This window comes from Lepidochelys kempii, chromosome 8 (genome assembly GCF_965140265.1).
Source record: "Lepidochelys kempii isolate rLepKem1 chromosome 8, rLepKem1.hap2, whole genome shotgun sequence".
Classification (NCBI taxonomy): Eukaryota; Metazoa; Chordata; order Testudines; family Cheloniidae; genus Lepidochelys; species Lepidochelys kempii.
In genome coordinates, this window is record NC_133263.1 from 14,885,567 (window position 1) to 14,897,860 (window position 12,294).

Sequence of the window (12,294 nt, forward strand, 5' to 3'; positions counted from 1 at the left end):
CCTTGATAGTAAAAGACCTTCCGCCCTGTGTTTCCTGGGTGGTGGGGTTGCCATCCCCTTGCACTGCCTGGAAAGGAGATGCTGGGTCATCCCTTGTCCTCCTGGGACTCGAGAGTGCACTGGCAATAGACCGTCTCTATTTCTTCCCTCTTCCCCATGAGAACAGGGACCCTTTTGTTTTGGTCCTGCCTGCCCAGGGTGTCAAGGTTGGTTTGGTGACTGACTGATTGAGTAGACAAGGGGGAAGCCTATCCTCACCGTATACCACAAGGCTCCCGGTCCCAGTTCTATAAAGCAACAGTAACCTAGTTATGTCTCAGATACTAACTACCCCTTCTTAGGGCCACTTCCTGTCTCCCAACACCTGCCCTCTATCATTTCCAAGCCCCTGTTTGCTCCAGAATTCCTGGAATAGGGAAGCCTGGTCTTAAAGGGCCAGTATGCCCCATTACTCACAAACTTGTCATTTCAATGCACGTGCCTGTGTTCACAGATGTTAAGGCCAGCTACAGACTAAGGTCTGCAATGGATTAGACCCAATTTCAACTTGCAACCAGTAGTACACAACGCATGATACTTTCCACTGTTCTTCTAAGCTTCTGTGTATAATTTGCACATCTATCTCCAGGGCCCCCAGAAAATTTAAACTTGGGACTTCTGACACTGTCAGAAGGAGACATACCATAAAACACAATACTAACTATCTGATGTGTTAATATAGAAATTATATTAGATGAAAGGAAGGATTATCAATAGTGCTCAGAACTGGCCAGACTGTGTTCCCACTGCAGGCAACAGCAAAACTCACAGCAGAGCAGAGCTAGGCCAATGCTGAGCACAACCGAAAGAGGTTAATTAACAAACTAAAGAGCTTTAAAAAGTGGAAAGGCAGTAAGAAGTCCTGATTCCCAAAGTTTTCATTTTATTCTCAGAGCCTAACACTCGATGACTGACTGATAATAATAAGACCTATAAACAGAAGAGAGATGAGACTGTTGAGCCATTTGCTGGAAGGATTCCTGCCATGTCTGCTGATGAGCTGCTCAATCAAAACACCATTAAAAACACTTTATTATTTGTTTAGTTTGTGCAGAATGTGCTAACTGGTGCAGAATTTTATTCCGTTGGAGACAAATACAACACAAGGTTTCATAACACTACCCATCCTTTTCTGAATAGGGGACAAATTAAAGAGGAACATTTTCAAGAGCAATAAATAACTTAAGAGCCTAAATCCCACTGACTTTCAACGAGATTAGGTGGCTAGAAAGCTGGCTAGATTGTCGGGCTCAACGGGTAGTGATCAATGGCTCCATATCTAGTTGGCAGCCGGTATGAAGTGGAGTGCCCCAGGGGTCAGTCCTGGGGCCGGTTTTGTTCAATATCTTCAATAAATGATCTGGAGGATGGTGTGGATTGCACCCTCAGCAAGTTTGCAGATGACACTAAACTGGGAGGAGTGGTAGATACACTGGAGGGTAGGGATAGGATACAGAGGGACCTAGACAAATTGGAGGATTGGGCCAAAAGAAATCTGATGAGGTTCAACAAGGACAGGTGCAGAGTCCTGCACTTAGGCCGGAAGAATCCAATGCACCGCTACAGACTAGAGACTGAATGGCTCGGCAGCAGTTCTGCAGAAAAGGACCTAGGGGTTACAGTGGATGAGAAGTTTCAGAGTAACAGCCGTGTTAGTCTGTATTCGCAAAAAGAAAAGGAGTACTTGTGGCACCTTAAAGACTAACCAATTTATTTGAGCATAAGCTTTCGTGAGCTACAGCTCACTTCATCGGATACATACTGTTGAAAAAGAGAAGTTGGATATGAGTCAACAGTGTGCCCTTGTTGCCAAGAAGGCCAATGGCATTTTGGGATGTATAAGTAGGGGCATTGCCAGCAGATTGAAGGACGTGATCGTTCCCCTCTATTCGACATTGGTGAGGCCTCATCTGGAGTACTGTGTCCAGTTTTGGGCCCCACACTACAAGAAGGATGTGGAAAAATTGGAAGAGTCCAGCGGAGGGCAACAAAAATGATTATGGGACTGGAACACATGACTTATGAGGAGAGGCTGAGGGAACTGGGGATGTTTAGTCTTCAGAAGAGAAGAATGAGGGGGGATTTGATAGCTGCTTTCAACTACCTGAAAGGGGGTTCCAAAGAGGATGGCTCTAGACTGTTCTCAGTGGTAGCAGATGACAGAAAGAGGAGTAATGGTCTCAAGTTGCAGTGGGGGAGATTTAGGTTGGATATTAGGAAAAACTTTTTCACTATGAGGGTGGTGAAACACTGGAATGCGTTACCTAGGGAGGTGGTGGAATCTCCTTCCCTAGAAGTTTCTGAGGTCAGGCTTGACAAAGCCCTGGCTGGTATGATTTAGTCGGGGATCGGTCCTGCTTTGAGCAGGTGGTTGGACTAGATGACCTCCTGAGGTCCCTTCCAACCCTGATATTCTATGAGATTCAGGCTTGCAAGTGCTTCTAAGTGACTTTTGAAAAGGAACTTCTCAGGTGCTTTTGAAATTTTTGCCCAGTCTCCTAAAATGCTGCCATCATGAACATGTCAATAAAATCACTTCTTCAATACAAACTGAATCTTAAAGCAGAGGAGGCTGCTGTAGCGTTACCTGGTAGTCTCCCCTGAGACATGGTCTCAGGGTCCAGCCTATATGTGTCCTGTAGACGCATCAGAGCCTTAGCAGCACCTGTCTCGTCTTCCTCAGTTGGGAAGAGCTGACGTTGAATTGTGAGGTTCGCGATAAAACCTTTCAGTTAAAAAAGAAGAAAACAGTTAACTCCACAACTCATATGCATATAATCAATACCAGACTGGCCCAGGATTGGAAACATGCGTTTTGTTTTGCAACACATCCTCAGTGGGAATCAAACAGTTGAGATTTAAACATAAACAGTCCTCTTGTCAGACTCTTCAGTTATATACATATCTTGTTCTTTACCTTTTGCTTTAAACCTTTTGATTTATGAGCTCAAATGAGAGACATTAACAGAAGATGCTCAGTTCTCGTGTGATGCACCATTAACAAAGTAGGGTGATGGATATTATCGCCTTAACCCTAATAATTTTTATTTTCCCATAATGCCTTTTCCTAACATCCCTCCTGCTTCCACAATATCCTCCCTCACTTTTCCTTTGGCAACACTCCACCAAGGCAGATGCAGGATCTCAGCATTCTCTGGAGGCCTCCAAACTCTGTGAACTTCAAGCATCTGCTAACCCATAGGAGTTCTGTGAGATGTGAAGACCTCAGATGACCCAAAAGAGGCTCTCAGACCATCCCACATCCCATTGATGACACAAAGGGGGTGTTTGGGGAGAGACTGAGTACTTATCTCACTTTAGTTTGGTACGTGGGATGAGATTCATGCCTGATTATGTATTTTCCAACTGCTTCAACCCATCTCTAACAAAGAGAGAAAATGACCTAAGTTTCTTTACTTTCTGACAAGTCTGGGACCCCCCCAAGACCCCACCCCTATCCAACCCCCCCGCTCCCTGTCTCCTGACTGCCCCCCTCCCCGAACCTCCGCCCCATCCGACTGCCCCCTGTCCCCTAACTGCCCCTCGGGACCTCCTGCCCCCCACTTCCCCTTACCATGCCGCTCAGAGTGGCAGGACAGGCTTGTTGGAAAGCCTGGGAGGTGGGCGGGGCGCAAGCGGTGATGTGGCTGTGGGGGAAGGGAGACAGCAGGGGAGGGGCCGGGGGCTGGCCTCCCTGGCCAGGAGCTCAGGGGCCGAGCAGGACGGTCCCACAGGCTGGATATGGCCCACAGGCTATAGTTTGCCCACCTCTTTCATACAACATCAACAGCAGAGCCACAGTGCATTCATTTTAAAGGGATACTCGCAACTAACAAAATAGGTTGCATAAAGGAAGAACTTTAAGTGTATTATGCAAATAAATTGAAGTGTTGAGCTATCCAAAATTATATGAAAGGTTGTAAAAAAAATAATAAGGGAAGAAAACAAAAGTTCTGATTTTAATTTTAAGTGTTACATCAATCACAATAGTATTGATTTTACAAAATATTACAGGGAAATCTTTAAGAGCAAAATTAGAGAGTAAGTGCTCAGTGGAATTAGTGATCTAGTTGTTAGAAAAGTTCATAATTGTATTTGTTCCAGGACAGCTATAAAACGCTTGGCTGAACAGACAGACTTCAAAGCATCTAAACTTTTAGCATAAGCAGAATGGAAAGAGAAAACATGCAGTCGAGTTCAAAGAAAAATATTTCCTCCTTTTCTTCTTTCACTTTCAGAAAGTCCAATAAAAATAAACTGACAAAAAATGTTTAAGCTTAAGAAAGCAAGATTAAGACAGGTTCTCTGGGAAGAATATGTAGTAAGAAGCAGGGTTAGCTACGGAACATTTTTAGAAGGATAAACTCATGAATAATAGACAAATATATAGACATTAACTCTATAATGTTTGCCAGCTGTTTATGTTGGAGCAGATCAGAAGCCTCTGGAGATCCAGTCTGGGCAGCAGAGTTTGATTCTTAAGTCCTTCTATCTACTGATCCAAAGGCCAAGGCAGACCAAAGACTAGCACTACTGAGTGCTGAGAAGGGAAAAAAGAATAAAAACAGATTGGGAAGACTGAGTGGAATAAGAGCTTTCCTATAAAGCTGAAGTCTCAAGAAAAAAAACGCTTTAAATAAAAACTGTCCTAATAGTTGGACCTTTTGGTATATCATACTCTTCTTCCCTCTGCCCGATGTTCTAAAATAGCATGAAGGGCTTCTGCCATAATCAAACTAATGGCACTGCTTCTAGGACAGATCAGGGTATTGATCAAAGGGAAATGTCTAATGGTGGCTGGGAAGTGGTGAACGGTAGCCAGTAAACAATAAGTTATTTCTTGGTTTGTAAGTTTCACACAATTCAGGCAACAGTATCTGAAATCACAACAATTAAGTCTGCAGATTTCCAGTATATGAGCCGGGGAAGGAAAAAGCAGAGTTGCAGCAAAGTCACAGAAACTATTTTCTTCCCTTTAACACCTTACCACTTGTTGAGTCCTGAAGAACTAGATTCTCTAATTCCAGCCAATCGGTGTTTAAACGCTTCACCAATTTATATGCATTTACTGGGTGTGCAAGATAACCTTCTGGGTCGGAAGCTGATTTCATAGTCAGTGCATCCATTTTTTCAGCCCAGCTGGAAAAAGAATAGTATGTCTCAATCTGAGATAATTTTATGAAGGCATGTCTTCCCTATTATCATCACATCTAAAAAGGAATTGCTCCTTTTGCTATATATAGCCAGCTGTCTTTGCTATATATAGCCAGCCACTTACTTTTAACTCTGTAAGGGTGACTCATGGCACAATTGATTTTTTTTAACTGCAACAAAATATAAATATTTCCTACCTGTAAGGCCACTGGGCACAAATCTTGTTTGCATTAATGTCTCAACCAACAATTTATATTATGTTGAATTATGAAAAAGATACATTGTGCAAGATGAACTACACTATAATTCTTAAAAAGTCACTCTCATTTACACCTCACTATCACCACCACAAAATCAGTTTGCTTTTTCAAAAGCTGTTTAGGCTCTTATGGGAGTGATCCATGCACACAGATGGAAAGACAGACCTCTTCATTTTTCAAGTTATTAGGATTCTTTTCTTCTAACAATAGGTTAATGAATATAGTTCCATCATACGCTCATGCAGAAGTAAGTTGGCAAATTAAAAAATGATAGTGATGAGTCCTAATATTCTTTTGAGTGTCATAGATGAACTCTTATTTTAGTCCGATATATGGTACTTCACTAATGCTACAGTTGTGCTCTCATCCCCGGCTTTATCTGATCTCTTAGCTGAACCATTACGCATGCACCAGAGCTTCACATTTCTCTCTCCAATATGCAGTGGGAACTGAGCACACTACCGAGGCAAAACTAAAAAGTGAACAATAAAAGAGCTTTGCTCTAAGCAAGATCCTTGAGCACAGTCCAAAAGCTTCCACTTGCAAGCTTGCAGTTTCATAATCAGAGGGGTCACGAATGTAATAATGTTTCCAACTGACAGAGATAATTTAGTATAAATTTATGCAATTATCCCCAAGTTGCTCATGTATTTTCTGTGTATTATAATGTCCCAGGTCAAAATGGAATCCAAAGCTACTAATTCTTCAGAGATACTTTAAAGAGATCCTGTCAGATTAAAATCCATGTACTCACCAAAGCAGATTACTTTACCCATGCTCCTAGTAACATTCTTTAGATTTTTCATATTCTTTCAATTTTAGTAATTTAATTTTCACTATTTACATTGTTTGGGGGGTTTTGCTGTACAAAAGGAGGGCCAAATTTGATAATCATGTCGAGTAGTATCTTACTTTGTAAACAGCTCCACTGAAACCAATGAGACCAATTGAGTAGTAAAGTACCACATTAAGTGAGTGAAAGTGGCAGAATCTGGTCCTTATTTTTATCATAATATGGCAGTTTCATTTTTGCCTATAATTAGTATCTAAGAAGCTTTAGGGAATTCACTGTAGGGGAATTTATTTTTTTTAATTAACTATTTCTACTGAAATTTAAAAACATACACAAAAGACATTTTTGCTGACATTTATGCAAAAGCTCGTTGTAACAAAAACCTACATCTGAAATCTAAACTGACTTGACCATCTCCCTTTAAAGGAAAATATATTGACTGGATTTCAAAACTTATAAGGAATGTATATTACTTTTCCCCTAATGGCCAGATTTTCAAGAGAGCTCAATAGCCATTGGAGCACTTAAATGATGTGGCAAGATTTTAATAAATTCTCAGCACCCAGAAGTTCCCATTGAGAATAAGTAGAACTGCTGAGTTCTGAGCACTTTACAAAATCTGTCCCCAATTATAGGTGAATAACATTTCTAAGACCTAGCCCTGAAAAAATGGCTTTAAACCTTTTATAGAACTATCTGAGTGTTGTTACTCTATCTGTGATGCTGTAATCCCTATTCAGAAAACACATGCCAACACTCAATGCTCTGGGTGAACTTACTTGTTTCTTTTTTAAATAGATGAATAGTAACAAATTCATACAATCTACTTTTAGGGACATTTAAACAGGGATGATTGGCAGGAACATCTCAGCTGTCAGGACCATGTAGAAGGAGAAAAGTGGCTTCTGAGGCAGCCAGGGCCCAGAATATATCACAATTTATAGATCAGAGGCCACCTTGATCCACATTGGAAGTAAATATAATCAGTGCAGCATGGAACACATGGGTGCAAAGTGCTCATTGTGGGCCTGCTAAACAAGCAGCCTGCCATGTTCTTCCTTAAGATTACTGCTTCTGAGTGGTCAGCAAGGGTAGCTCAACCATAACATGTTGACACAGTCCAGCTGAGAGGTGCACAGATAACTATGGCAGAGTCTTCTTGAGAGAGGAAAAGTTCCAACATCTCAACTGATAGAAAATGCACTCTTGGCCATTGCTAGTACTTGAGAGTACTACAAAGATCCAAAAGAACACCTAGAGCGGGGATCTCCCTCACCCCTGCTTTTGCTGGAATAAGCCTCAGCCTGCTTGCTCTTATTTATCCCTCTCCCTTGGTCAGGCACTGGGGAAAGCAGTGGCAGTACTATCCGAGAGAGAGAGAGAGAGAGAGAGAGAGAAAAAAGGTGATATTGTACAGTCAACATATAAATAATGGAGAAGTGCAGATTTGTTATGCAATCCTTCCCCTTACCTTTTAATCTTAGAGAGTTTAGATTCTTCTGCTTGAATATATTCCTTTAAAGACTGCACCAGATCTTTCTCTGCATAAATCAGGTCTGTCATCTGACCTACAATGGAAGGAGAAATTTTACTACACAAGTAAAACAAGGGACTACCCTTTCCCATGGGCACAGAAGAGGGGAAACATCCCAGACACTCTAGGGCTAGTAAAACAGCTTGAAGAATCAACATATTCAGGCTCAAGCAATTTACTACTTTGAGGCTAAAATGAGAAAAGCCTAGAGTTTGGGACACTGAATTCCTGTTAAAACCAGGTGTCCAAATCCTCTAGGTGGCTTTGAAAATGTCAGCCTTAATGTCTTCTGGAGGAACTTTGCTGTGACCCCTTCATTGCCTTTGAATGATTTTAATATTAGTTACTTGCACCTGTGTGCAGTCAAAAGAGATTTGACACAATTACAGTTAGAAGCAACACAGTTAGCGGTCAAAATAATTGCCATGGCATCTGCTCTGCGTGTGGACACAGATTAGGTCATAGTGCTAGTTTATTAGTGAATGCCACATGCACTAGTTAGAATTATAGTTCCTTGGTATGTGGCTTGCAAATAGTAACTGTGGAAACAACAAATATAAAAGACTTACAGTCTAACACTCGCAGACTAACCGATGTGCAGAAAGTCTCCTAATGGAGATTGCTAGTATACAAATCTTACTTCATTTTGTGTTTTACACATAAGAAGCCCTTGATTTTTGGCAACCAAAGCTGAACACGTACACGTATGAGTTGATTAGACTGACAAATACAGCTACAGATTTCTTTTCAGCATTACTAAGTAATTATGACTGAAGTATAATTAAGCAGCAGTCCTAGGTGAAATCCAGAAATGAGTTCTGTTCTGCCTGGGTCAGACTTGCAAATGGGGAAATACAAGACAAGGAGAAGGTCATTCACAACAACTGCCTATCAATAGTTATCTTTAACTGCCAAGAAAAAAAAAAGACTACCAACAATAAGTTTCTGTCTGTTTTTATCACAGATATTTAAACGCAGCTTAGAGCAATCTGTTCTGTATGGGACTCAATATGCTTTCTTCCGACTGAGGAATTTTACAAAATAAAGCAGAAGTCTAATCAAGGCATGATGTCCATCCAGTGTAACTCCACTGATTTAAATGGGGCATAAATCATTTCGAAGCCATTCAAATCACAATTGAATATTGAGCACTATTCACAGTACAGCATTATAGATACGGAAGCATAAGTCCCCTTGAAAGTTAATAGGACTTGTGCTTCTCAATCTCTGATGTGCTTTTGAACAATCTACCTGCATAAGCAATAGTGTTCTGAGATCTGTATACTGAGACAGGGCTATTAAACAGAAGAAACTAAAGCAGCCTGGGCTAGGATCACTAGTCTGATTGTTTTCAAAGTTTCCAGCTATTCTATGTGACATTTTTGATTAATTTACTGGACAATTTATAGGAGGACTTGAAAAGACTTGTTTAAAAAGGGGGGGGGCCCCGCGGGGAAATCACATGATTTTAGTTTTGCCCTCTTTTTGCACCCAGCATGTGCAGTAATTGACATCTGTTGCAAAACAGCTTTAAGTAATTCTCATTGCAGAACATAGGTCACACTGAAGAGAGGGAAGCAGAAATAATTCAGCCATAGTATATAAAGTCCACTTTAATCATATAGGTAAAACATATTCTGCAACTTTTCATCTGTGTGGAGTTCAAACCAGGGAGTACAGATTTACTAGAAGCAATTGTCAATCCTGCCTGTGGTTCATTTTTGTGTGTCTATAAATGGAACTTTTCAAAAACAATCTATTCAAGATGGGCAATGATGTAGTCATTGTATCCGAGGTGAGAGAGAAACAGTCATAATGATATGGCAAGAAATGAAAGTAAATTTACCATGAAGCTTTATTACATATTGTTAAATTTCATGTGAAGTCATCATTCTTTGTTTATTCAAATCTACCATAGCAGGCTCCCAATTCTAAGAAGTTCTTACACGTAAGGAGGTTTTGTTTTTGATGTTTTTTTTTTTCCTTTTTTAATTAAAAAGGTTTCCTAGCTACTCAGTGATTTAGCATTAAACCTTCAGGGGTAAGGTTTAAGTGCCATACTCAAGCCAGAACAGATACGCAATGCCAATTAACAGCAAGGAATTAGTCATCTTTTCCCTTTTTGCGTGTTTCATTCAAATCTGAGGCCCTGTCTGCATGAGAGAAATCTGCACCAGTTTGCTCATCACTGGTGAGGCTTAGAGGGAGTAAGTGGCCCCAGTGCAAATCCTGCTATACACAATTGCATTAGGCAATTCTAATGTAAACCCTGTCTGATAGGGTTACAGTGTGAGGCTTACCAAAAGAGAACCTTCTTTGTGTGCACTAAAGAATTTTATACACTGTGCTCCAACATCAGGTTATTTTGCACTGACTCTTTCCTTACCTATAGAGGTGAAAAATTCAGCTTGTGTGTGCCATGTGCAGCTAATGCAGGTCAACAGCAGTGACAGTATCCAGGACTTCATCTTCAATAAAGTTGAGATCTGCAGGATATTCGGAGAGGAAAAAAACTCAATACCCTGTGTACAAATAACACTCAGATACCCTAATAAGGATGAGTCAAGAATCCCTAATTTTCATAGAAACAGGACCTAGGTCAGTGATGGGCAACCTGCGGCCCTCCAGGACAATCCGCTGGCGGGCCGCGAGACAGGGCTTACACTGACCATCTGCAGGCACAGCCGCCTGCAGCTCCCAGTGGCCGCGGTTCACTGTTCCTGGCCAGTGGGAGCTGCGGGAAGCAGCTCCACTTCCCGCAGCTCCCATTCCTCAAAAACCCCTGCCTCAAATTTAGAGACTCTGTTATTCAAAAATACATCCAACAGGATGATAGCTGTCATCCCTCTCATGATCTCTGCTGGAAACTCTACAGTAGCAATGTTCTGCACTGCCCCATGCAAGGCCTGGTTTGCTCTATATGATGACAGAGATAAGGCAGGACACAGAAGAGATGCACCTGTCTCTGAAAGGAAATGAGAGCAAGTGTCACAAAGATTCCAGACCTGGAGGGAGTTTTTATTTTTTTAAACAAGAACAGGATTAAAAGAGTGGGGGGTTAGCAATAGGAGAGGTGCACTTCAAGGAGAATGGTATCCTGGGAAGGAGTTTTCGCTCTCATCCCTATTCCAGGGCACTGGGACTCAAGACCGCAAAAGCATCATTTAAAAAAAAAAAAAGTGTACTAGTCAAGTATTTAAAATAAGGTGGTTTTATTTTTGTACACCTGAAGCTAATTTTAGCTCTGATGAAAGCAAAAGCAAATTCTCTTGACTTCAGTGATGCAGTCTAATGGCCTCTGCATGAGATTAAGGATCTGATACTTCTCCCACTAAAGTAAATGGCAAAACTCCCTTTGATTTCAGTGTATGATTTTGAGCATTGGCTTTGCCTTTGATTCACTGGTGAACTTCTTAACCTCTGCATGTCTGTTTTTCCCACCCATGTAAAGCATGCACCTCGCAGGCTTGTGGAGAGAATTCGCTCTGCCCCTCTTCACCTACCCCTCTACTACCAGCCTGTCTTGCTCCAGCTGCATGGCTGCTTTCCAGCCTCTCCCCACCCAACAATCAGAAGCTCCCAGGCAGAGTTCGGCTGAGGAATAGTAGGGAAGGCTGCCTGCACAGGATGTGCCACCACTCGAAATGGGAAAACAGGGCAGGACTCACTGCAGGCAAAAGCCCAAACTACCCTCACAGTCTTCCAGGGAGTGCAGGACAGAGGATATGGGAGGGGACCAGTATGCAACCAAAGCAGACCGAAAGGCCAATGGCAGCTGGAAAGTGGGTTAGGAGGACCAGTACCCTGCAGGAGGGCACTCTAGGAGCTGCAGTCAAATTGGTGTTGAATCCCGGCCACTGAACACAGTGGAAGTCTGTATTGTATGTGCAATCTGGAGGTCATCCTGCAGGAAAGTCTCTCTGGGAACTGACTGTTCTCAGAGTGTTCCTGACCACAAATGCCTATCATAGCCTGCATGCTCATTGCAAAGACTCTGAGGGTCAATAAACTTCAAAATTACCTTTAAAAAGGGGGTTACTTTAGACTCATCATAAGCTATGGACTATCCTGTTGGCAGTTGTTCTTTTTTATGCCCCATCTGGTCAAGGTTAACTCCAGATATGAAATAGTTGGCAAATACAACCTGCTTTGAAAATACAATACCCCTTCAACTATACAGAAAAGCAAAGACTAAGACAGAGTCACTTAAATTTGCACACTTACTGCAAAAACCCAGGAGAAAGTGCCACTGCACTGCTCTAAGACTAAGAAATGGGCAAACAGAAAAGTACGATGTTTCAATGCCACAGTAAGGGATAAAGCTGCCATGCAGAGAACCACTTACATGCCAGCTCTGTTTTCTGCTGTTTATATTATTATATTCATAAACCATTGTTCAGTTTTTAAAACAAACCTCCCCCCAACCCCTTTGCAAATCTACTGGAAGAATCTGAAATATTTACGGCAATATGTATATCGGGTGTATACACGTGCAAGTGTGAGAACATTGTCTC

General features: G+C 41.7%; 1 protein-coding gene across 10 annotated transcripts in view; it reads right to left on the bottom strand.

The window, feature by feature from the left end:
* P4HA2 (prolyl 4-hydroxylase subunit alpha 2) overlaps positions 1-12,294 on the bottom strand; it is a 55,449-nt gene that overhangs the window by 27,092 nt on the left and 16,063 nt on the right. For all 10 annotated transcript variants that reach the window (XR_012160225.1, XR_012160224.1, XM_073355636.1 and 7 more), the window contains 4 exons: positions 10,167-10,266; positions 7,718-7,814; positions 5,027-5,178; positions 2,627-2,764 (listed from right to left, as the gene is read on the bottom strand). Coding sequence is in view for 8 of the 10 variants with exons in the window: in XM_073355636.1 (XP_073211737.1) it covers positions 2,627-2,764; positions 5,027-5,178; positions 7,718-7,814; positions 10,167-10,248 (469 nt within the window). In the remaining 2 variants the exon portion in view is untranslated. The remainder of the gene's footprint in view (positions 1-2,626; positions 2,765-5,026; positions 5,179-7,717; positions 7,815-10,166; positions 10,267-12,294) is intronic.